At 35.2% G+C, this 26004-nt stretch overlaps 3 protein-coding genes across 3 annotated transcripts; 1 reads left to right on the plus strand and 2 right to left on the minus strand.

Annotated features, from left to right (window-relative positions):
- Positions 1-581: 581 nt before the first annotated feature.
- Positions 582-4918, minus strand: LOC138313052 (uncharacterized). The gene is made up of 2 exons (XM_069253707.1): positions 2397-4918; positions 582-2259 (listed from the first exon to the last, which is right to left on the minus strand). Exons 1-2 carry the CDS (start codon positions 4916-4918, stop codon positions 582-584), a joined length of 4200 nt encoding a protein of 1399 aa, XP_069109808.1.
- A 1537-nt stretch (positions 4919-6455) lies between these two features.
- LOC138313054 (platelet glycoprotein Ib alpha chain-like) lies at positions 6456-11298 on the minus strand. The gene is made up of 4 exons (XM_069253708.1): positions 10032-11298; positions 9540-9650; positions 7905-8282; positions 6456-7606 (listed from the first exon to the last, which is right to left on the minus strand). The coding sequence occupies exons 1-4, from the start codon at positions 10357-10359 to the stop codon at positions 7281-7283; spliced, it is 1143 nt and encodes a 380-aa protein (XP_069109809.1). The 5' UTR covers positions 10360-11298; the 3' UTR covers positions 6456-7280.
- Positions 11184-12411, plus strand: LOC138313055 (uncharacterized). Its single transcript, XM_069253709.1, has 4 exons — positions 11184-11293; positions 11513-11575; positions 11768-11827; positions 12025-12411. The coding sequence occupies exons 1-4, from the start codon at positions 11262-11264 to the stop codon at positions 12242-12244; spliced, it is 375 nt and encodes a 124-aa protein (XP_069109810.1). The 5' UTR covers positions 11184-11261; the 3' UTR covers positions 12245-12411.
- Positions 12412-26004: the final 13593 nt, after the last annotated feature.

Genomic DNA, 26004 nt, shown 5'->3' on the forward strand with positions numbered 1-26004 from the left:
GTTACCCTGGATGCTGAAACCCGTACTGATAGCACTAAAGACAAATGTCGAAGGAATTGATACTACTGTCAAAGACCAAGTACGAAAACCTAATGGAAGCTCTAAGTGACGTTCCCAAAGAGGAGGAATACAAAGATCAAAGAGGAAACGGTAACCAATCATTAATATATATGAATGATTCTAAAATGTCTAAGGGAGAGGAATCCTTCGACAAGAAGGATACTGGAAGAAACAATGACTATCAACAGGTGAAGGGAACTGATCGATTCATAGATCAGATAGGGAACGGTAATCAAACATCAATACCGTTAAATGATTCAAGCGTTTCTACCGTCGAGGAATCCTCCAACACGAAGGATACTAGGATGAATGACTATCAGGTGACAAAGAAAACTGATGGACCACCTCCAGGATACAGAAAAAAGAAATCAACACAAAAGAACGGTTTCAAATGGATACGATTTTAATGTTAATCATAACAACACTTTTCATGTTAACATAAAACATAACATTGTGATGTACAAAATAATTATATATTTACAGCATTAAATCGTTCAGAAACTATGCGCAGTCTTGTTGTTTTAATATCCATATGGAAGTGTATCGAAAGTACCTTCCTGTAAGACTCTCTTAGTGTAAACGACTTTATAGTGTTTTTCTTCTTCGCGATTGTAGATCTTTCGCTTCAGCTTATGTCTCGTTATCTTGCGCCTATTGGTCAATGGTACAGTTTTTTCCTTTTTCTTCTTTTTTTTTGTCTGCACATTACTTTCAACATCGCATTCGTGTTCTCTCTTTTTTCCTCGACCCTCTCCTGAGTTGGGAGACACCAAAAGTTCTTGAAGTGAATCGAAGTTGAGTAGTTTCTTGTTGGTGTAATTCAAAGAAAACCCTCGTATTTTACATTCGCGTTTGCCTTTAACAGTTTTATAAGCATATTGTTTCGGTCCTCCAGAGACGAACTCTTCAATGTAATCATCTTCATCAAGTTCAGAGGTCAGCTCTCCCAACAAATCTCCAAGAGGGAGAGGTTGATCATCCCTCCTCTGAACGTATATGACACTGTCGGTATCCATGTATAAGACTCTGTCTTCCAGTTTTTCGAGACATTCTGTGTAAAGCCTCAACCGAGCGTAGGTTGTTGTGAAGCTGGCAATGAAAACATTAGTCTGCATGTTTTCGGGCACAGTGTCATTCCCATTTTCCCATGTCAGTTGTATGATGTCATCGCTGATAATGTGAAAATCTTTCACATTCTTTCTAGGGTCCGACAGACATTGGAAGAACTTATCTGTCTCGCTATCGTGAAAGAAGGAAGTCTGTGGCATGTTAAGACGTTGTCCAAATTTACCCCAGAACGAGTTTAGCAATAGTTTCGCCAGTGATCTAAGCGCTTTGTTCTTTTTTATATTGTCTTTTTTCAACAGTATACCTTCATGTCTGTGGTAGTCTTCAATATAGCGGACGACATCATCTTCAGTTTTTACCCAGGAGGGCCAGCCACTTGCTTCTTGCTTAATTTTCAAGAACATGTTAATGTATTCACCGAATATTCCTCCTTCATTTTTGAGAGAGTCGTACTGACTAGTTTCATCCCAATGATACACTTCGTATATCTTGATTATCTTATAACCTCGTTCTATGGCTTTCATTATTTCGGGGGTACACCAGGTTCCCACAAAAGCCCTGTTATCGTCATCGTGGTCACATTTATGTTGATTGCTGTTCTCGGCACAGGTCCGACAGAGTGAAAAAGTGAGTTTTCCATCGATCCTTTGTGGCAAGACTGGATGGTATAAACCTCTTGGTGGTAAAACCTTGATTTTCGCGATGCCAAAATAATATTCCATACTATTGAAGTCCTTGGTGATGATTTCTGGATGTCCTACAGGGTATTTCGCATATTTGTTGACGTAAGGATAGAGGGAAGTGAAATCGGCGTAATGAATTTTTTCTCCCTCGGCTACTGAGTATTGTAGCTTGATGGCATTAGTACGTCCTCCATAGAAAGACTCTCTGGGTTGTAGTCTGGTTTGCACGTCAAGGTTTGCCACGTATCTCTCAACTTCACTGTTTGCACTAAGCATCGCTGCGAATTCGTGCTCCCATATTGCCACGTATTTGATACCTAGAGATTTTATGTATCGCTTCTTCTCCTGTGTTAGGTACCATAACTCATCCATGGATTGACCTGTCCTAACGGTCTTTGTACTTTTCCTTTTCAATGGATAGCATTCTCTACATCCGTGCCAGTAACATCTGCAACAGTAGACAAAACTCATGTGTAAACACACACACACACACACACACACATATACATATATTTATATATATCAAGAGGTTATTTTTCTAATGTTATCATTGATGTTTTAAACAAATATATATATATATATTACCCGTGAAACTCATAGGCTATCCCAGAAGGGTACTTCTCACTTGGACTTTCGTAACCGTCGAGCCTATATCTCGTTCCAGGCAGGACCACTTCTCCTCCATTCAGCGCATGACGTATGTAAAGGGGTGCTCCACGTCGTCCCGATTCTTCCATCACCCATTCTAACCACTTGATGGAAATTTCACTGAATTGGTCCCTTGCAACATATCCCTGTGAAGGGACCTGTGCTAGAGGTGAACTGACAAATCTAGACTCTTCTATTATGTAATCTAAATCTTGTAAGCGATTTCCGTCAATCGACACACCTTCGAGTTCAACCGTCATTTTACCTTCTTGTAGTGTTGCATTCAACCATTTTGACACCTCGTCATCTTTTCTGAGCTTAACCTTCCACTTTTCCGTCAGAAATTTTGTCCTGAAGACTTTTGCACACACTCCAGCAATGGTAACCTCGTTAAAGGGATCCATGGATCCAACGAGATCTTCTCTTATCTCTCCGTCTTCTGTGAGGTTTTTGTCAATTGTTCCCGTTATGTCAATGAGAAGGTTGCGAAATTTCATGCATGCTTGTCTCAATATGTCCACGTCGCTTCGACAGTATGTCATGATCTCTTTTTTGAAATCGAAGAGAGTATCGGTTTTACCCTGATACCACCTCATGAATTCGTCCCTCTCACCATCCGACATGTAGTCGCACCCATAATAATGAGGTGCTGGATAGGGTCCAATGTATGTCTGGTTCTCTGCCTTGTTGAAGTAGTGTGGGAAATAACCCTTGTGGAGTTCTTTCAGATTAAATGCTCCAGGAAGCTGTGCTAACTTCATGGGTAGAAAATTGAGGGAATCAAGAACTCTGATGTTCAGTCCTCTAGACACGTGCATGTACATTATCTTGGACCCCGCGTAGATAATGTTATCTGGAACAATTGAGTTTTCAATCAAATAATCCAACAAAAAATATCCATCGTATCCTTTCATATTGTGTGCAAAAACCACAACATCTTTGTGTGACTCATTAAATAACCACTTTCCGAAATCAGATGCAGAATTTTCACCCACGAAAACAGTTTCTCTTCCTCCACAAGTATCACATAATGAATTGTTTTCTTGACATCGAGAACAACGGTACCCACATTGCTCACATTTGAACTCTAATGCTTCGTCCTTGCAGAGTTCGCATACCGTGTGGGCAATCACCAGATTGGGTGTGTGTCTGAACTTACCACACCAACTCTGTCGACAGTGAATGCATTTAACACATTCCTTACATGGTATCTGCATGTCTTTACATACTGGACATTCAGGGTTCCTTTCTGCAGCATGATGGTCTTCACATTGAATGACATCATCCTCCTGACTACACTCGAAGTCAAAGAAAATGAATTTACTTGATGATTTCTTTGGTTCCAGTGCTCTGACATAACATAGATGTCCTACGTGGACGTATTCTTTGCAACACTGACATTGCCATTCACCACATTCGTGTTCTTCGGGATTTCTTTTTCTGGTTTCTACGAGTCTTTTACATTGCGTACATCTCCAATACAGTTCACAGTCGGATTTAGGGTTGTCAGAGAATTTCCTGACACGTGGTGTTTTATGTTCATTAAAACATTCAATGGATCTACAAGTCCTGTGGCATTTGATACAACTGATTTGAACCTCTTGTTCGATGCATGTCTTCCTGTGACATACATCACATGTATTCACACATTGGTGTCTTTTTTGATACGGCACTAAACAACTTTCGCAATACTTAGCATCTCCAAAAAAGCCACTTATTTTCACGATGGCATGAAAATGTCCCTTTTCGGTTGGACCAACGAGATATAGGTAAAGTCGTTTACGTTTGCTTCCTTGTGATGGAATTTTCAGAAACCTGTTCCCCATTCTCGCTGCGACTACTAAAATGTCCACATTCAAAAGTTCTTCAAATGCCGATATGTCACATAATGTAAGGATTCGGTTGTGAGGAACTCCTGCCTTAATACAAAGAGTATTTGCAAAAAGAGTTTGTTTGGTGCTTCCAGATCGAGACATTTTGATGTAATACCACGAAGGACACTGTTGGTGCTTGATGATTAGTTCTTCTATGGATGACTGAGACGTGTCGTTCTTTATGGTTTCCTTCCATGTAGGTGTAGATACTTTACACAACCTCACGAAACACATCGCTATGGCACGCGCAAGACACAGATTATCATTGTTCTTTATTTCGATGATTGATTGTTTTTTGGTAACTGAACTCTGAGGTCCTGTTAATGAATTGATCTTCAAAGGCCTTCCTCCTTTTGGTAATTCCATCGTACCTACGTCTAGTCTGAAGCTCTGATTGATGGGCATATCCTGGTGACTGTTCAATACGTTCTGCAAATGTTCCATGACGTACTCGCCGTTCAGATCTCTCAGAGGTCTCAGTGGTACGTAGATTGGATTTGACAAATTGTCATGGTGTATAATGACTCTTCCAAGGTCCGAATCTTGGAGGTTCTGCGAAGCTTCCTCTAAAACGTTGTCAAACATGTTCTCTATTTCATGATGAATAGATGACAATTTCTTGTTCTTATTATAGTCATCTATGTTGAACTTTACTTCGTAATGTGTGTCAATCACAGAGTTCTTGAAAGTCCTCTGAGTCCTCTTATTTAACTCTTCTCAATTCGTAAGAAAAACCTGTCTCTGGCGTTACTGGGTCCTGGTTGTATATTAAAGTTCATTAATTCCTCTAAAAAATCATCAGAGAAGTGATTTTCGGCCATTGCTGAATTTTTGATGGTCTCTTGATTGTCATCCATACTTGGTGGCATGTGTAAGTAATGGTCTGTGTGATACCTTTTATACACTGCTGTTGTGAAAGATTTTATACACCTATTTTTAGGTATTACTCAATGTTGTGAAATATCTATGAACTTATTTTAAGATATTACTCAATGTTGTGAAATATCTACCAACTCATTTTAGATATGACACAATGTCCTAAAGTTGTGAAATATCTATGAACTCATTTCAGTTATTACTTAATGTTGTGAAATATACAGCTAAAAAGTGCTGTAAAGCTGTTTTGTAATATCTGATTTTTGTTCATGACCATATAACACTCATATTTACATAAGAGTCAAAAGATTAGTGTCAGAACAAACTCCAATTCTCACACATCAATAGTTTTACGTTTTTCATCAAGTTAATTTATGTATTCAAAATATAAAAAAAAAACACAAACACCTTTTAAAAACAAACTTTTTTTTTATTTTAAGAAATCATGCTAATGATCAGGATCATCACAACTTTGATGATATAAAAAATTGATGTAAAATAAGTTTTTTTAACACTTTTTTGGGGGTTTGGAAAAACATTTTACAACTATCAACTATTCTGGATACAATGGTTGTTAATCTGCTCATATAAAAGTAAATTCAAATATCATTGGCACATATACATTATGAAAAAAAATATGTTTAACAAAATCATTAACTTCAAATATCATTGGCACCTATACATTATGAAAAAAATAAGTTGAACAAAATCACTAACTTCAAATATCATTGGCACATATACCTCATGAAAAAACATTTAGTTCAACAAAATCACTAACTTCAAATATGATTGGCACATATACATTATGAAAAAAATAAATTGAACAAAATCACTAACTTCAAATATCATTAGCACATATACCTCATGAAAAAACATTTAGTTCAACAAAATCACTAACTTCAAATATGATTGGCACATATACCTCATGAAAAAAAAGCACATATACCTCATGAAAAAAACATTTAGTTCAACAAAATCATTAACTTCAAATATCATTGGCACATATACATTATGAAAAAAAATAAGTTGAACAAAATCACTAACTTCAAATATCATTGGCACATATACCTCATGAAAAAACATTTAGTTCAACAAAATCACTAACTTCAAATATGATTGGCCACATATACCTCATAAAAAAAAAAAACTAAGCACATCATACCTCATGAAAAAAACATTTAGTTCAACAAAAATTCACTAACTCATCAAATATCATTTGGCACATACTTCAAATACCTATCATGAAAAAAAAAACATTAAGTTCAACAAAATCATTTACTTCAAATACCATTAGAAATAACTTCCAATATGTTTGGTACATGCAGCATCAAAAACATAGTTATGCAAATAATTAAAAAAAAATGGATTTCAAGTGTAAGGTGATTTAAGATAACGTATGGTTGGAATGTAAAATAAAAAAAATATATTCGAAGAAGAAATAATCTAAAAAGTGGGTTTTTTCTTTTTTCTTTTTTGTAAAAAAAATATGAGGTAGTTAAGAATTATAAATTGCCTTGGGAAAAATGAACACATAAAATCTTTTGTTGGAGAGTATGAACAGATATATATGAGCTAATCACTACAAAATGAACTTCAATTATCAACATATATAATAACTACAAAATTAAATTCCAAGTAACTAGCATCACCATCAAATCATTTAATCATGATTATTATTAACATCATACTCTTGAAAGAAAAAAAACCCAAAGCTTTTGGCAAATATTTTCTTACCTAGGCCAAAAATGTATTTTAAGCTACTCATTCTGGTCATTTTAAAAAATGATTCATGCAATAAATTGAAGATAAGTAGTTTTTATAAGGTGATTAAAGATAACATATGACTGGAATGTATTTAATAAAAATATATATATATTCAAATTTCAAAAGAAGAAATAATCTAAAAAGTGGGTTTTTTCTTTTTTCTTTTTTTTTGCAAAAAAAAATATGAGGTAGTTAAGAATTATAAATTGCCTTGGGAAAAATGAACACATAAAATCACATTTGTAGGTTAAAATGAGTTAGTTCATTTTTTCAAATGGTGAGGCATTGGGTTGTCCAATGGAGAAGTTTATACTTCTATCACACATCTTGGTTTTTGGGATCTTCTGATCATTGGATGGTTTTTCTCAGGTTCTTCAACAACAGTTGTTGTGGTATCACTTAGGCTAACTTCTTCAAGGCCTTCAGTGATTTCTTCAATGGTTTCTTCAAAGGCTGGGATATGAATAGGTGTGGATGCATGAGGTGGTGTGGTTAGTATGGGTGTGATGTTGTGCAAAGGAATCATTGATGTGCTTGGGTTTTCTAATTTGTTCATGGCTCTTCTTTGAATTCTAACTATGATGAGAAGTGCTATGATGATGATGGTTGAGCAGACTGTTACTGATATAGTAACTGGAAAAATGATAAAAAGAAATATTCAAAAAGTACATAAAGTGATCAAGGATATATTATAGATGATAAGATATATTCATTCAACAATTACAAGTTTGATGATAATACTATATTTCATCCTCATCATTAATATCAGCATTAATCATCTGTTCATAATTTGGAATGTCTGAAAGACTTTTTACATTTCCACACTCTGTTAATCTCTTTGCTATTCTTCTTTTTATCACATATATAACTATCATTATTGTTATTATGGGGATGATCAATACAAACCACAAATACTGTTTTGACTTGTTACCTGGTTTAAAGATTGTTTCATTGGTGTTATTAGGTGTTATGACAGTCCTTATTGTAGGGATGGTTGTATGACTGCTCCTTAGGGTGTTCCTAGGGGTGATCCTAGGGATGTCCCTTGCTGGGGAGGTGGTCCTTGATATTTTGGTGATCCTATAGCTAGAGGTCATCTTGGAGATGATATTTGCTGTAGTTGTTATTTGTGATGGAGTCCTTGATGCTTTCCTAGATGTTTTCTCAGGGATGTTCCATGCTGTGGTCATAAATTGGGGGGCAGTCCTAGAGGCTGTCTTAGGGACGGTCCTTGTTGCGAAGGATTGAGTGATGGTCCTTGATGTTGTGGCAGTAGTCCTTACTGTAGGTTTAGTTGTTTCATGTGTGCCTGTGGACAAAAATTTAACATTAAAATAAAAAAAAATGGAGAGACATTCAGCCTGCTGATTATGTTAAGAAGCTTTTTGACTTTAACATTGTATATTTACTATGAATAGACTTACAGGTAACAGTTACCCATTTGAGTAATGCTTTTTATAACCCTTATAGGGAATTGTTTTATAAAAACAGACAATTTTGTATTCAAAATCTCTATAAAAAATCGTTCCTTGCATTTCAAGATTGTCTTACAACTGATTTAAAGTTGTATGGTCTATAGAAAACAGTTTAAGTGTTATACATATTTTTCTCCGTCTGCACTAAATTTCCCTTCATAGACTACAATGTGTAGCCTCAGGGAAATTTAGTGCAAATGTCATGGATGATTGATTTTTACCTGTGTTCTATTTTTAGCCACATAGTAAGTTATAGGGACTTGTTTATGACTTTTACATACATTAGGATAATGAAATTTGTTTCCATTTGAGTAATAATGTGGAAAGTTGTCACAGAATCCTGCATTAAAATTATCCCTCACATACAGGACAATTAATGCATATATCATCAGGGATCATTTTGGAGAGGGCCCTGTGGTCATTGGTCCCCTTAATTTTTGAAATGGTCCATAATCAGGAAATTTCTTTATATTTCTTTGTGCAAAGCCCTTTAGACAGGTTGGGAACATCCTCTGACTTGCGAGGATGCGCTGGAAGTCCAACACATCCTCACATTACAGAGGATTTTTTGTGTCTGAGTTCAGATGCATTTGTGTACAGGTAGGTAAAAACAAGGATTTATAAGTGAGAAGGATTCGTGACTGTCTCTTTACATAACTGAACACCACGCGAGACGCCTATGAACCGGGAATAAAAACCATTTTTCTCAACAAATACTTATCTTATTGAATCAAACGAAACACCAATGTAAAGTTTATTAAATTTCACAACGTTTATCACTTGCTTTAAGAACGAAATATTTAGAGGATATGTCTTAAATTTTTGTTAAAAAAATACGACAGCTCATGAAATGATGGCCCGCTTCAGAAAGTAAGATGGTAACCCTCGCACCCGCAAGCTACATCAAAGGCTGCGCCAGTGGATATCAAAGGAAAATCAGTTGTTGCCCAACGTCACGGTCAGTGCACAAACACAAAAGCGCCTGCCTTGGACTTTCCCCAAACCCAGTGTGACTTATCCTTCTCATATACATCCTTGGTAAAAATAACATATAAAGTGCTGGTAAAAATTAACCCAACAAAATGGCATACTAGTAGTCCTAGAGGCTGTCTTAGGGACGGTCCTTGTTGCAATGGATTGAGTGATGGTCCTTGATGTTGTGGCAGTAGTCCTTACTGTAGGTTTAGTTGTTTCATGTGTGCCTGTGGACAAAAATTTAACATTAAAATAAAAAAAAAAACTTTTTGACTTTAACATTGTATATTTACTATGAATAGACTTACAGGTAACAGTTACCCATTTGAGTAATGCTTTTTATAACCCTTATAGGGAATTCTGTTTTATAAAAACAGACAATTTTGTATTCAAAATCTCTATAAAAAATCGTTCCTTGCATTTCAAGATTGTCTTAGTGAACAAATATCTACTGTAAACTAAGTCTTCTCACGCCTTTCAAAGTGAAATAGGTAGCCTGGTAGTTGTGGTATATTAACGTTCTACAACTGTTTTAGATACATGTACAGTAGAACAGCTGTAGAATTTTAACGGTCATGATTTTACGAAAACACTGATTATTTACTTACAGTTTTGCTCTCCCCTGCCCCATTTCATATAGACAATGGATCCGGTACATAATGGAGGATCATGGAGATCAGAGTATATATATACTCTCTGATTCCCGACTACTGTAATCTCCATGTATGATTCATCTACCGTTAGGTGGATTGTGTCGATAGATTTGGCTAAATCAAACAATACACAAGTGCATCTTGAACTGAAACACATGACATCAAAATCCGCGTCTGATGATGACCCACGCTCCTTACAGCAGTCCAAATAACTCTGACATGCTGACGAGTAAGATATCAGTATGAGTAGGCCTAACGCTGTCTGAAGAATTCTCTCCGCCATTTTCGATCATACAGTACAGAATATATAGTGTACGGTATGAAGCTTCAGTTTCGTACAATAAAAATGCACAACATATCATGCTTGAGATACGTGTCATTTATCCAAAATAAATATTCATAAATACTTTTGGTAAGATATTGCAAATTTAGTCTTCAGTACTGGTACTGTACCGTTTTTAAAAATATTCCATAATATTTCTAACAGTTGTTTCCCCTTACATATGTCAATGACCTACAGAAACAGTATAGCTTATCAGATTATGAATGAACAACCTCAAAAATACCTATCGGTTATACAAGACCTGTGTGTCAATAACATATATTTAAGTCTCAAATTTAATAACAAGCATCTCCCATGGAAAATACTATCTATATTATAACAGTACTTGATCACAACCCAATGACACGACAGTCTAAGTTCATCAGTCTAAGTTCATTGATCTCATCTTTCAGGATAACTGTGTCAATATGATACTCTTGATAAATATAATACATTCATATGGTCTATGTAAAAAAAAAAAGATTGAAATATGTTAAGGTATGTTTTAGTCTATCTAAAATCTAATCCTCTGTCTAAAAACACAGTATATCATTTTCGTTAAATATAGTAGTTAAGATATACAATCTTTTAAGTAAAGGATATATTGACCCATCATCTTTATGAAAAAGAAAAAAAAAAAAAGAAAAAAACGACGTCTTTTAGTTGACACATTTTGATTAAGGGTAATTTTTGAAGTGCTTACAATTTCGTAAAACATGATATTTTTCACAGAGTAGCCTTTGTCAATTATTCTTTTAATCTTAAAATCTTACTATATATAAGAAGTTTTGTTAAGAAGCTTCCTCTACAAAGACTCATTGGAAATTGTTCATATATATTCGGCGAGAGACCCTAGCTACAAGATGGCAAACTTCATTGACTTGACAGAAAATAAGTAAGTAAATCTTTAGATCCTATACATTATATATATATATATATATATATATATATTTTTTGTTTTTGTTTTTTACTTAAAATTCATTACATAAATCATTATCTATAAACCTATTTTCATCAATGCTATTTCAAAACAATGTATAATACAGCATCCGAAATTCGCCATTTAACTTAAACATATGTATGTTTACATTTTTTTTATTATTATTATTTACAGTTATGAACAATACATTGACCTTACTGAGGAAGAGGAAGAAACTCTGCTTACGTCAGACTCGGAGTAAGTTTTGAATCATTTTCATTTGTAAATACTATTCTACACTTGATCTTTTTTCATTTTTTTTTCACTTTATCTCGCACATATTATAGTCCTACTAATATTTTAATTAGTGGTAATCCTTCATATTTTAAAATACATATGTTATTAAAACTGTCATAGATGTCTCTATTTCTCTCTTTTTTTTTTTTACAGATCAGCAGATTTTGATCTGACTCCAGAAGAGGAAGATATTCTTCTATATTCCTCTGATAAGTAAGTTATTATCACACATATATATATATATATATATATATATATATATTTTCTCCTAATTATAAAATACAAAAATATAATATATAGTTTAAAAAAATATATAATACTTTTTAAAAAGTGTTTATTTGTTAAAATAATTGTAAACATTTATAATTTTACCTTTTTTTTTAATTTTTCTTTTTTGTGTATTCTTTCAGTGACATGAATCACGAAATGACAGAGGACCAGGACAGCTCTGGACATAGAGTGCAGTTTTTTTTAGTACTGCATGACCATCTAATGGAGTATGAAGAAACATTACAGTCTGAAATCCGTGAAATTGACGCTTCAGCGAATTATTTAATTTCAAAAAAAGAACAACTCTTACAAATGCTGCATCAACTGCAATGTGACTTAGAAACATTTATGGAAATTTAACTCTTTGAGGATCATTCATACAAAAACTTTTATAAAAACCCAAACTGTGTGTACTGAATAGTAATTAATGTGAAAATTATATTAACTGTATACAAACAAACACATATATGTACAAGTTCCTGGATCCAGTGAATATTGTTTTCGTTAATTGATAGATCGTTTTTTGTGGTAGGTCTTATGATCAAGTGATATCACCATATTTGTTTTACGCTGATTGACATTTTAACTCAAAAATAGCTGTTGTAATGTTAAATATTATTATGTATATTCCATAAGTTACTGGAAAAACAGGACTCACAGAAGACTTTTTTTACCAAATTTTATGTTTTTTGACATATTGTAATGGAAGTATCATTGCATTGATGATGTGTATATTTTAATCACAAGTAACTTGATTAAAACGTTCATTTTCATAAAAAACAAAAAAGTCTTTTTTCATATATTTTTTCATAATTATAACTTTATATAAATTCTGACATTACATCATATTGTGAAATATTGCTGAGTCTGCAACTATATTGTGATTGCATCATATTGTGAAATATTGCTGAGTCTGCAACTATTGTGATTGCATCATATTGTGAAATATTGCTGATTTTTGCAATTATTGTGATTGCATCATATTGTGAAATATACATTGTGAAAGCCTGATGGAGCGTGATATTTCATCAACATCCCGTCTTGTTCTTTTGGGAATTCCATGGTGGTGTTTCTATCCCTGTTTGGGAAAATTATATATTTCATGTATTTTTTGTCTACTATGAGACATTCAACGTACTCACACATCATGGATATATCAATTTTTCTCTTCTTGTGTATGTAAGTAAATGCTAACTCATTAATCTACAAGAATATCTATAACGACACTCAGTATAGTGTCATGTATAAAAATAATTTCAGGATGTTCCGGCAACATGTGTAGAATCAATGACGTCACTTGTTGTTAAATTCTGGCATTACATCATATTGTGAAATATTGCTGATTTTGCAATTATTGTGATTGCATCATATTGTGAAATTGTTGATATTGCAATTATGGTGATTGCGTCAATGGTGTATATTTTACAACATTGTGAAATATCCTATGTTGACATCACAGGAATCCCTTGCCGATCATTTTGTGTATTTTTGCTGATATTGCAATTATTGTGAAATACTATCTGTGACGTCACTTCTGGCACTATTTTTTGATTGCATCATATTTTGAAATATTTGATTGCGTGTGATTGCATCTTATTGTGAAATACTATCTGTGACGTCACTTCCGCTATCTATTTGTGACGTCACATCCGGCAACAGGGGTACATACATGCTGCTTCAATGTAACGCCCCCTTCCCCCTCGGGAACAAGGCATGGTGTTATAGGAAGCCACAAACCACATTCGATATCATAACTTATGTACTAACACTATAAGTGCAAATTTTAAGATGAAGCATAAAACAAAACCGTAAAATCTTTTATTAAATTAATCTTGTAAAATGATCAGCGGCGAGGACAATTCTAATGTAAATATTTTGGACAGTTATTTTGCCTCTTGTTTGTATTTATCAGGAATTGTGGACATCAGTTATGTAATTTGATAGACTGTATTCCTATATTTAACTTACAAAATAATTTCTTTTTTTTAATTGTCATACATTGAATATTGACCTAAGTCCTGAAATGGTAATGTATCCGATTAACTTGAGCCAATTTACTACCATGTTTTATCTATGAAAATGAAATCAAAGCTAAAATCAACAAGGTCACAGGATTCCTGTGAAGAAGGGACGGTACAAGCCTTCAGCAGAATACCAAAAAAATTTAAAGGAGTTTGTATTACGAAATATTGCTAAACATAACTTTACTTAGATTTCTTTAAACTTACTGCATCTTGCAAAGAATTGTTTCACCGGGTATCATTACATTTTGATCCAAAAGATAAAGTATACACCTAACAGTCCTGATAGTGATCGATATGTAAGTACAAAGGGGAAAATGTCATCACAAAAGTTGTTTTATCAATTGGTCAAATAAACTGAAATAAGCGAATAGATAATTTGCGATCTGATCCCTGACTGTTTCGTCACAACAATGCTTATCACCATACTACGAATATAGCTAGCGTTTTTGTGATATCCGTCTGCTGCCGTTAACAGTTCCCTGACGTTTGTCCCGTCCCCCAGACATACTGTACCACGTTGTTTGACTTATGGGACATTCACAACTCCCATACACGAAGCGTACTATACCGACCTCTAATCACGTCCTTGTGTAGCGGTGTCCGTAGACAGACTTACCGAACGCCGCGTACTTCCAGCAGTGTTGATGTGGTAAGGGATGAAGACGAGTCTCGGTACGGTGGGGTCGTGGGATAATGTCAATCATTAATTGTGTAGTAGTAAAGATTAATACTTCCAAACTATTTTGAAACGCATGCCTTAACTCCACAATAAGAACTATTTTATTTTCAAATGCTCGTTCTCTTCTTTCCAAGGAATCTTCATTCTAAAGAACTTACGGACACAAAATGGTTGACCATTGTAATCCGCTGCGCTGATGGTTCATACCATTAAAGTCACTAGCTATAATATATATAGAATATCTCAACTGTTGGGACTTGGTTCCTGATGCTAGCATATCTCATTCCTGTTCGAGATTGCCCTCTTGTATCACCATGACCATCAGTCCCCAAAGCATCGCAAACTTTGAACTCTAACCCTCGTGTGGACCTCCTCTCAAGTCAAAACTAACATCAAAAACAAGAACTACAACTAGGCCTACTGCAATTTCGTGATCCGAAGAAGAAAAACTCTTCTAGACCCAAATAGTGTGCTTCTATGAACTCTAGTTTCTGCTTCTAAGCATGAAACTGGATTCGTATGATTCTACCTCACGGACTTAAGGTTTTCTAAACCCGAGGTGAATTTTAATATCTTAACTGAATATGACAGGCTCTTGAAATTCAACACATGGTATATCTATGATCCGGGATGCTACTATAATTATTATAATATATTTGTCTTACCTTGCAGGTCACTGCTGTACACCGAAAACATATACCTTCCAACTAGCTGTTCGAGAGGCATCGGATCCCATGGATTTTAGAGTTCATCCAATACGCTTGTTCACAAATCAATTAGGCACTTTTAAAATGGTACAATTTGCGTATAACCATATTTCACAGTTAAGAATTGTTATATGATGGATATAATGCAGTTATGTTTAGTAGTTTTAGTATTACCTTATGATTATCAAAAATCCAACACAGCGAATCATGAGCAATTTATTTGAGGTACTTTCATTGAGTCAATTTATTCAACAATATTCAGTTGAGATATGCTCAATAAAAGTTTTGTCATTTTTGGTGGAGAGTACTGCTGGACTAAGTGTGTTTTTCAGCACTTTATTCATGTTTTTTATTTGGGTGTGGTTCAGACTGTCTCTGCATCTGGTATTTTTTTTATAGGTTCTAGCGGGTGGTTGTACAGTAATCCACAAGTTTTCGTTTTTTTATTGTTTTTTCTGTACATAACTTAGTTGTTACAGAGGCAGTGTAATTATAAGTCTAATGTATTGAGTACATATATATATTTAAAAATGAGCCAATGAACATAACAAGTGTGTGAAAATAGCAAATTCAAAAGTTAATGAGGTATATTATATATAATTGTGCTCAAGTGTCAAAACAAGTATGCGAAAATTATTGATTTAAAAGTTATCATTATCAGGTATAAACCAACACTAGTACTGATTTATATTAAATTATATTACTCTGAGTTTGTTATTTCAAATCTACTTGATATCCTGCTTCTGTGAGTTTATTGCTATATTTTTTTCTCCCCACAACAACAAGTTGAAAACAAACAGGGTTCGAATTATTCTCCACTTCAATTTTTGGACTCATATACCTCCCCGATGAAAATGTGCATTGTCACCATTGTGATGCCTGCTCGCATTAGTTACAAAACTACAATTACATATATATCTGCTGTAGATAAGGAAACAGTCACAGGGACTGGGCCGCCCACACAACGGGATCTTAGGCTCGGGACGGAAAACAGTCAATTAGAATGAAAGGACAGGGACCGTAGGTAAAAATCATTGAAAGTAGTTCTGACCACGCCTAAAAGGCAGCAGAAATGATGTCCTGGGACCAGGACCCAATTATGGAGAGACAATGACAGCCGCAAGGGCCTTGAACATCGTGGATCCATCTCCTTGCATTTCCGATCCCCACGATTGATTATATTAGTACTGCTGATTTAATGGGAGGTGATCTAGTAATTTTCTGCTGACCCTGTTATTATGGGCAAGAGAATAGTACAATCGTCCCCCTGTGTTTTCTCAAAGGGATAATTCCATAAGCGTCCGACTGGGGGACAAAGCAGACCGGATCATTTTCATTCGAATCAAAATTCGCGATTGCTGAATACTTTTGGGCCAGTATACAGTGAGTAGGGGTTACAGGAGGCTCACTATATGGGCCCAACGATGCACGAATAGTGATTAGTTGGTATAATCCCTCCCTTTTCTATCGGAGATGAGTCAAAATACCAAAGCAGGAAGTCAATATTGTATATACCTTTTAATAAAGACAGACACCAAAGGCTCTTAAGGAGAGTACTTTTCAGTAACAACAAGTGCTTAGCTTACCTCTGTGTAGCATAAACTGCCGGTTCTCTTGGCGCTGTCCAGACTGAATCCAACCAAATCAAAGGTAGTACAAAATTGGAAACGACCCCTAAACCTTGGTCCTACCATGTGTAATAAAGCTACACACCCCAATGGAAATAGCCATGTGATAGTCTGCAATTGTACTAAGAGGCCAGTTGCGGTTCCTTAAACATATACGAGATGGGAATCCGCAACATCAGCTGTGAAGAGGCCTTCGACATCAGCATCGGTTCAATCTTCCTCGTCGTTAAACCAACCTAATGGCGACTCTTACAATGACTTTTAGTACGGCAGGCTCCTGAAGGGATAGACTTTTTGTAGTGGGCCGCCCCATGGGACGAGCTGAAAAATCCTTAAGATTTGCATGATCGATACTGAGCGAGGTCATCCTGAGATAGCTTTCCGACGTCTTAATTGCGATCATCGGATCCGAGGCTGACTCTGCGGGGAGAGCTACGGATAACCTGGATTGGGCTAGGTCACATAGGGGCGATATCTGTAAGGAGGGTGAAATTTGATGATCCCGTTACCCCCTATTTTAGAAACACTGTCCACCATGGTTGATTGGACGGGCAATGACATATAGCACTGTAGCCCCCTCCCATATATAGGAGATAGTGCGTCCACAGCCCAAGTAATTTGGTCCTGGCACCAGTAGACACAAAAGAGTGACAATTAGTGGCGAAGTGGCGATAATTAGGTCAAGAGGTGGTTCTCGTTCCTATCCCTAGCTAATGCGCACTTCGAATGGTTCGGGAGATTTTCGCTGCCTTTACTGTCACAACCTGGCTTGTAGTCGCATAGTAGAAAGAGTATCAGCCAGATGTAACATCTTATACCTGTCTGGAAAATGCCTGTGAACTAAGAAGAGAGGTCCAACGCTATTGCCTGCCCAGAATGGCATGATCACTCGAAAGTCCGTGGGCCACAAAAGGATGAGGGACTTTACCCCTCACCCCCCCACCTATCCACCTTCATATTCCAGTATAAGATTCAATTGGTGTGTTGTATGTAAGTCACTAAGCCTTATACCTTCATTGGAAGTTTTGCTAACCTACTCGCGAAAAGCCTGAAGAAGCCAAACAACGAACAGCCTCCTTATCTCCATAGACACAGTTGATTGGATCGGTGACAATGATACACTTGACCACTCCCAAGAAATGGCAATGGACCTGTTCAGAGATAGCCCCCCCCCCCCCCCCCCCTCCCCCCACCCCCAACTTGTCACTTCTGGTCATTGCTCCAACGAGTCCTATGACTCGAGTGGAGTTTATGAGGGAATCGTGAAATTAAGTTGTGTAAATTTATTTTCGCTGGAGTGATGAAATCCTACGCCAACCTGCAGCAGTTTGATGAAATACCATACTAATCAGTCGTGATACCGAATGGTAATTTAGGTTTGTGTGGTAATCGAGCTGGGCTATCATCTATTCCGCGTACTTTGCAGGACATAAATATAATCAAAGGGTATATATAATGTCGCAAACACAGTGCTACGTTTCTTCGTTCTGCGTTCTCGAGCCGAACATACTTTTGTGACAATTTCTATGTTTCCAGTTATTCACTTTAAAAAGGAGGTGGTATTCTTACGTTTCTAACCACGTTCTAGTGATGTAATTATTTGGGGCCGCGATGGCCGATTGGTATGATGTCTCGACATATTACCTAAAAGCCTCCATCCTGCTTGGTAGCTTGTTCGTAATCTACTGGGGGGCAGTTGACAGGGGTAGGTATTGACCTGTTCTGGTGGTGTTTTTTTTCTTCCCGGGAAACTCCGCCTTTTCCTACCACTATGTTGTAACCAGTGTCACATCTCCTTAAATGACCCTTGGCTGTTGGATATTAATTATGTATCTGTTTGTTTTAAATGTTTAATGCACTCTTCCAGCGTTGATGGCCCTACTATGATTTCCATGGATAATACGCTTCTAAATCATAAACAGGCTTGGTGAATTTCATTGCCAATTTCTTGATCGTATATTTACTTTGTAGTTGTTCAATGCTGTTGATGTATGAAAGCACAATCTGGTGTAATCCGATGGATTTGCTGTTTGTAAAGTCGTCTTTCTCATCCTGGGCGTCTACAGAGAATCTGACGCTAGATTCTGTGGTATCAATGTGGTGAGTTGTTTTAACACAAAAACTTGCTAGTGAAACCTCGTTGTTTATACAAATTTAGATTATCGTTGGAGCTGTTTAATTTAGTGTTTTCTCTGTGAATAATGAAAGCACATACTCGACTTTATTTTCATGGAACAACATTAACAATTAATTAAAATTTAGTAAAAAAAAAAAACCAACAAAACGAAACGCGATCACATTTCGGCAATTGATCAAAGAATTTGTTATGATATCAGTAAAAAGAATCGCCATACAGTTAATTGTTTTTAAGTCATCAAATGGTTTACAATTTTGCTAAGACTTTCATCTCCCGTTTTATATTTAAAGGGGTGTTTATTTCAGGTTTTATCTCAATTTGTGACACACAAAAACACCGGTAATCTTCAATTATTAACGTGTAGTAATTATATCTTTTTTTTTTTTTAACCATTACTGATGATCAGAAGAAACTTAGTAAAATTAGTTAACGATTCGACAAGCATTCAAAAATAAAGCATATCACAATCGGCAAGCAAAAACAGATCCAGGAACCGTTCTAAACTGTGGGTGTCTTTGATTCATCATTTCAACAAAACAAAAATATTTTTAGAAATGATTAACCATATAAGTACAAAGTGATACTGATAATGATGGCGATACTGATTTTGACGGCGAGGACGAAGATAGTGATAACGACGACGACAACAACGACGATGCTAATGACGACGACGACGATGATGGTGATTATGAAGATGATGATGACAACAACGACGACGATGATGACAATGACGACGACGATGATGATGATAATGACGACGAAGACGATGATGACCACAACGACGACGATGATAATGACGACGACGACGACGACGACGATGATGTTTGATGATGATGATATTAATGACGACGATGATGATGTTTAATGTTGATACAAAATATTCCGTTGTTCTATGCTGTAGGTGACAGAATACCTACTCCCCCAGTACCAGTCCTACCATCGAAGGCGGGCTGTCATGATACAATAGACTGCTCAGCCTATTCCAAGGACGTATCCACAAGATATGAAATCTGGGCTCGTCAGCATTGTGCGTCTTTTCTGTGGACGCTGTGGTATGTATTATCCCGTCTCATTACTTCTGTATTGTTATCATCCCCCCGCTATAGTTATTTATCTTAAATATAGAAGAGGTATTAATCGTTTGGCTTCACATCTTCTGTCAAAACACAACATTCATATTGGCACCTAGCATTTCTTAAGAAATCATTATAATAACTTGGAAATGATAGGTTTATTTGGAATACCCCTGCCTCTTCTGCGAAATTGAGTAAGCAATACCATGCTGCGTTAAAACTGTACGGCAAATTTCTCCTTTACACTATTTCTGTTGAGATATATAGCAAGACTGTTAATAAATACATTTCGACTGGTAACGAAGATTAATTTAGTTATAGGTTGCAAACTGTTAAAACGTCTTGCTGTTAACATATAATGTGCTCAGCCGCTTGTAAATTATGATAAAATATGCTAAATATTCATTTATGTTATTAGGATAAAACGTTCAGCTCTTTAGATCTTACACCATATACCGTATCATAATTCTATCTAATATTCCGATTTGATTGAAACTCTCTGTTTTGTACCAGCATATTGCAGAAATGTCTAACCTTGTGTGTAGATATTGATTGTGACGTCATCACTATTCGAGCGTAACGTCACGAAAGAATGACGTCAGAATGGATATATGTAAACTTTATTTATTTCACATCGATTACGAAATATGTTAGATAACCGATATAAATTACTTTCAATGACCTGGATGTAAGCGTCTTAATTTCGGAATTAATTTCGTCATACGTACACAAGTCATATGCATTTTTAATTTGTGTCTTATTAAATCCTTTTATATTAATATTCATTTAATTTTTATCTGTTTGCTAACGTTTCAGGTTGAACTTAGAGCAGAAAGGACGCCACTGCAACAAAAACAACATTTGCATACACATTCAGTATGACGTCGATTTTGACCTCATTTTACAGAATATAAAAACTTATCATCGCAAATTCATTTGTTTTTTGTTTGTACTGTATTCTTATTTATACATTGTATATATTGTATTGATTTATATTAATCTCAGGTTAATCTCAATTATAATTGGGAATGTCGGTGGCAGTGGCAATCATGTGTCCGTATTACACAAAATACTTCCATCTCCATTATGACGTAATCGATTTTTGAGATGAGAACGCTTAGTATGGGTAATAGTGTAAAACGTGACCTGATTACAGACATAATTGAAAACGACCAGCATATTAAACTGCCTAAACACCATGTTGAATTAGTGTTTGTATGTAATATCTGTCCATGTGTTAATTCTAGAATCTGGTCATCATACATAAGGCGCGAATGTCTGTAGAAACATGGGTCATAAATAAGACAGTTGCATAGCTTTATTTCTGTATGATGCATTTTGAAATGTTTTGGTAGGAAACTGGTTAGCTCAGTCTTCTCTTTTCTGCTGCTGGTCCACAGAAGCAGTCACCAACCGGCAGATCATCCTCGATACTCCAGGGGTTCCGATCACTTACGATCTCTACACCCCTGGACTATCTCATAGTGAAATTGAAGGCAGCTCAGCTGAAAATATTTGACCAATCACAGACCAGCAAAGATTTCCTTTGAAGACTACAGAGAGAGCGACGCCCAACTTCAAAGCCACATATAGTCAACCACAGTGTACCGTTATACGGCTCTTTTGATGTACATCAAAGGACTAAATTACCTGTTATGTTCTGGTGCCTCCAGTTTTACTATGAGATAGCCCAGGGGTGTAGAAATCGTAAGTGATCGGAACCCCTGGAGTATCGAGGATGCCGGCAGATGGAAGCAAGGGAATGTAGTGCTGAAGCTTTATGATGATGCAAATGATCAAAACACATAGGACACCCGATCAAACGATGGTCTATAAGTGTAATCTTCTGTGTGCGATCCCCTGAATCAGCTGATAGTATATCTTCATTTCCACCTTCTGTCATGCTTGGATTGCAGAGCACAGCTACAAACATATAAAAAAATCGATTAAAACATTTGAGTCGCTTGAAACTGTTTTGTTAGACAATTTGACAATAATTAGTAGAAACGTGTTACATTGAAATATGGAATATAAAAACGTGGGTCATACATCCTGAAAAAAAGAACACTTTATATGATCATGATTATATTGTTCTAAACAATTTTAAAATCAATTCCATAAAGAAAATATCATTTCAGAACTAATATGAAAACGTTTGTTCAAAACATTTGATTGTTAATTTGAATAATTAGGATTGTGTAATGTTATGTTTTGTTTTTGGAGACTCGAAACACTGAAGAGCTCAATATGTTGTATTATGCTGATAACATGAATTTCAGCAAAAGACAGAGACCCGATCCTTCTCGAATAAATCTCAAAACAAGAGATAGTGACATTTATCAATCTGCGAAGAATCTCGGCAAAACCTTGGAGACCTGAAGCTAGATAAACGTTAATATCTTAAACCTCGAATTCAGGAATTCGAGTAGGGCTTTACTACAAATTACATTTCAGAATAATAAGACTGCCATTTCTGTCATTCGAAAATTATTTTAACATTCCTGACATATTTGTTGGATTGGACAAAGGGAAGCAACTCGAATAGGTAAACTCAAATCACGATAGTGCTTTAAGCCAAAATAAATAGGGGCTTTAGCTTGTTTCTTAATGAATAATATATTCCAAATAGTGGGCGAAAACTTTTACATTTCCCACGAGTGCAAAAAGCAAACATGAATATAGTTTATTGCACTTTCGCGTTAGGACATGTATGTCTATATCAGATGTAAATTTTGTGTATTTGTCACTATATGACCCAATAATTACATCGTTCGTAAAGATACGGGAATAAAATAAGACAGATAATTATATTGAGATCTGAAGTAGGTGTTTCAGTGTATATTGTATAATGATTGTAATGGCAGATTTAACTTACTACGTATCGTTGACATTGATTTTATATAGAAAATGAACACAGCTGCTAGAGGAAACTTGTATAATGTACATTGTCACCTTAATACATATAATATTTACTGACGATTAATGCTGCTACGTCACAGCTATGTTGTCAAGTATTATTTTGTGAAAACACAATAGTAACAAAAGTAATTGTATGCATATATAATTTATTTTGTAACATAAGATATTGACTGATACAATTATTTATATTTATAATTTGAACATTGAAAGATCCATGCCATGACTATAATCACGTTTAAAAGACATATATCAAAAGACATTAAAATATCATAACATGCACAACAAAAGCAAGCTAAATTGGTATGTACAGTGTACCTCCCTGGCATTAAATACCGTATTCAAGGTTATGTGACTTCGGCTATGTAAATCTGGATGAATAAAGAAAATGATACATATCAACAGCTTGGCTTACAATGATTATTGATGGCGGTGGATGTCTGCATACAACAGTTATACGGTCATAGTCCCATGCAGTGAAAAACTTATAACGAAATCATAATAAAATAACGCATTAAAAGGTATACTGTAAAACTAACTTTTATTCGTTTGTAATTTACTCTAGCAAATTTGCAATCCAAGTTTTATATCCGTGAATAATATCTACATCTTCTATATTGATATGAATAGTCTTTAAAGTGATTCATTCGCTAATAATTATTTTCGCGAACTTGTTTTGAAACGGAAATCGGGAAATTGACAGTATAGGTCCCTAAAATGTATTATATATAAGCTAATGTTTTGTCATTTTTGACTATAACAAAACAGTATGAGTTTTTAAAAGCCTTTTAAAACTTTCTGAACTTATATACAATATATTATGGTTTATGCTGATATGATGATTTATTACGTGTGTATTTCAGTCTTGGTTCCATTGACATGGCATACCTTTATGAATTTATATTTCGATATGTTTGATTTATTAATCAACAAGTGTATGACAGCTTTGATAAAAATCCGATTGTATACATACCCAAATGCAAGCATGTAACGGTACCGATCACACACTTGGCCCACATACAATTATAATATGTGTACAAAAGGCCACCACAGCTATCCATGTACAATCATACAAAGCTGTGTGACAGCTTTAATAAAGATAACGGAATTTAAACCTACCCGAATAGAGGCGTGCACTGAACAAATAATTGCCATACTTAAAAGGCCGCGGCGATCGGTGTACTGTTATGTAGATAAGTGTAAACTCGCCAGTAAACAGTAGACGTGGAGGTTAATACAGTGAACCTAGAGGGTTAATAATTGGAGAATACCCAGTGTCATATCTGAGGTAAGTGAAATTTGTTTATGTATAGGTTGGATCAGGAAATTATAGATCGAAACATCGAACTTATGATACATTTTAAGACTGGAAATGAACATATAATCATAATATTGACTACCAGGAAGTAAAACTCAGTTCACATATGTACTGTGTACGTGATCTACAAATCTGGATTTATTAATAGACATGTGTCATTAACCATTCTATACCATGAACAACATTAAACAGACACACATCAGTATCACAATACAGTATACTGTAATACATTACAAATAAATAAATAAAATTTAGGCGCGGTAAACATATTGGTTATACCCAATCGCGATTATTCAGCATCATATCTGAATGGAATTAAACTATTTTAATTAAGTAAACGCCTTGACGATTGGAACATAATGCATCGTTTACATTAACGTTATAATAACTGTACAAAACTTGTTAACACACAACTTAGGTAACCAGGAAATTAATTAGACTCGGTAAACATACGCGTGTACAGGTATCTGACCTACAAACGTATTTCAATAGACATGATAAACCATTCGATGTCTTAAAGATCAATCTTAAACTACATTTTATTAGATTTACTTTTATAACTTACTCTTATTTGTCATGGGACTTTTAGCGTGGTTCGATAAACAAGTGTCGTAACCAATGCGATACTTTTTAGGACAGGGCCGGTAAACAATGATGTGTAATTGATATTCAATTTGCAGCAAAAGGAAATAATTTATAAAATAATTTCATTAGAAAAAAAAATAAATGTAAACCAAGACTAACATGCAAATTTATTTTAGACGATTTGTTTTATATGAATGATATGAAAATTAGGTGTTGTCTTTTTGTTTCTTTTTTAAAGACATGAAAAAGACGACTATATATAAATACCATAATGATGTTTGATTTGTAAAACAGTTATAACAATTCATTAATATCACCTTTGTAGAGAAAAAAAACTATGAGTAACTATAGAATTACGCATTAAGCTTCCTACCTGATTTCTATAATAGTTCCTTAAAAATGAACTACGTTTTATCGGACTATATACAGGCGTAAGTGCGGCATGATGCAATGCACTTCCCGTTAAATAATCATAACATCGATGTGTTAAGTTACAGTTCGGAGTATATTCCTATATTCTATCCAAAATTTCCCTTTGTAGGGAACAGCCAGCTAAACAAAAATATACCTTCGAAATGGCAACTGTTTATAGAAGATTAAGCTCAGGATGGAACTTTGACCCGACCATTGATTGGCTGGTTTATTATGAATTTCAAAAGCAAAAATGTTTTTTTGCAGGTTATTATTCCTAGGTAACTCTGATATGAATTTGAGATCCATATTGAAATCAAGGTTCAAAATCACATCGTTATACATGCTTTGGACAGCGTTGCGGTTTATTTCGTAATTATGGACTTGCCCCATTTCATGTATCCTTCTAAAGCCCAACTAAGGCCATATAATACTAAATATTCTTTTGTTGAAACGGATGTGTTCATCACTACAAAGTGTGTCAATATCGACTTGGTTGTTGCATTAGTGACGTCACAAGTTACCTTTGAACATGCCAAAATAGGTGAAATTGAGGTCTAAAATCCAGATTATAGTTTGTGCCCGGAACCTGTCACTGTGAGCTTCTTTGTAAAGTCAAGATACAGATATGCAAATGGTCTC

The sequence above is a fragment of the Argopecten irradians genome, unplaced genomic scaffold (genome assembly GCF_041381155.1).
Source record: "Argopecten irradians isolate NY unplaced genomic scaffold, Ai_NY scaffold_0568, whole genome shotgun sequence".
Classification (NCBI taxonomy): domain Eukaryota; kingdom Metazoa; phylum Mollusca; class Bivalvia; order Pectinida; family Pectinidae; genus Argopecten; species Argopecten irradians.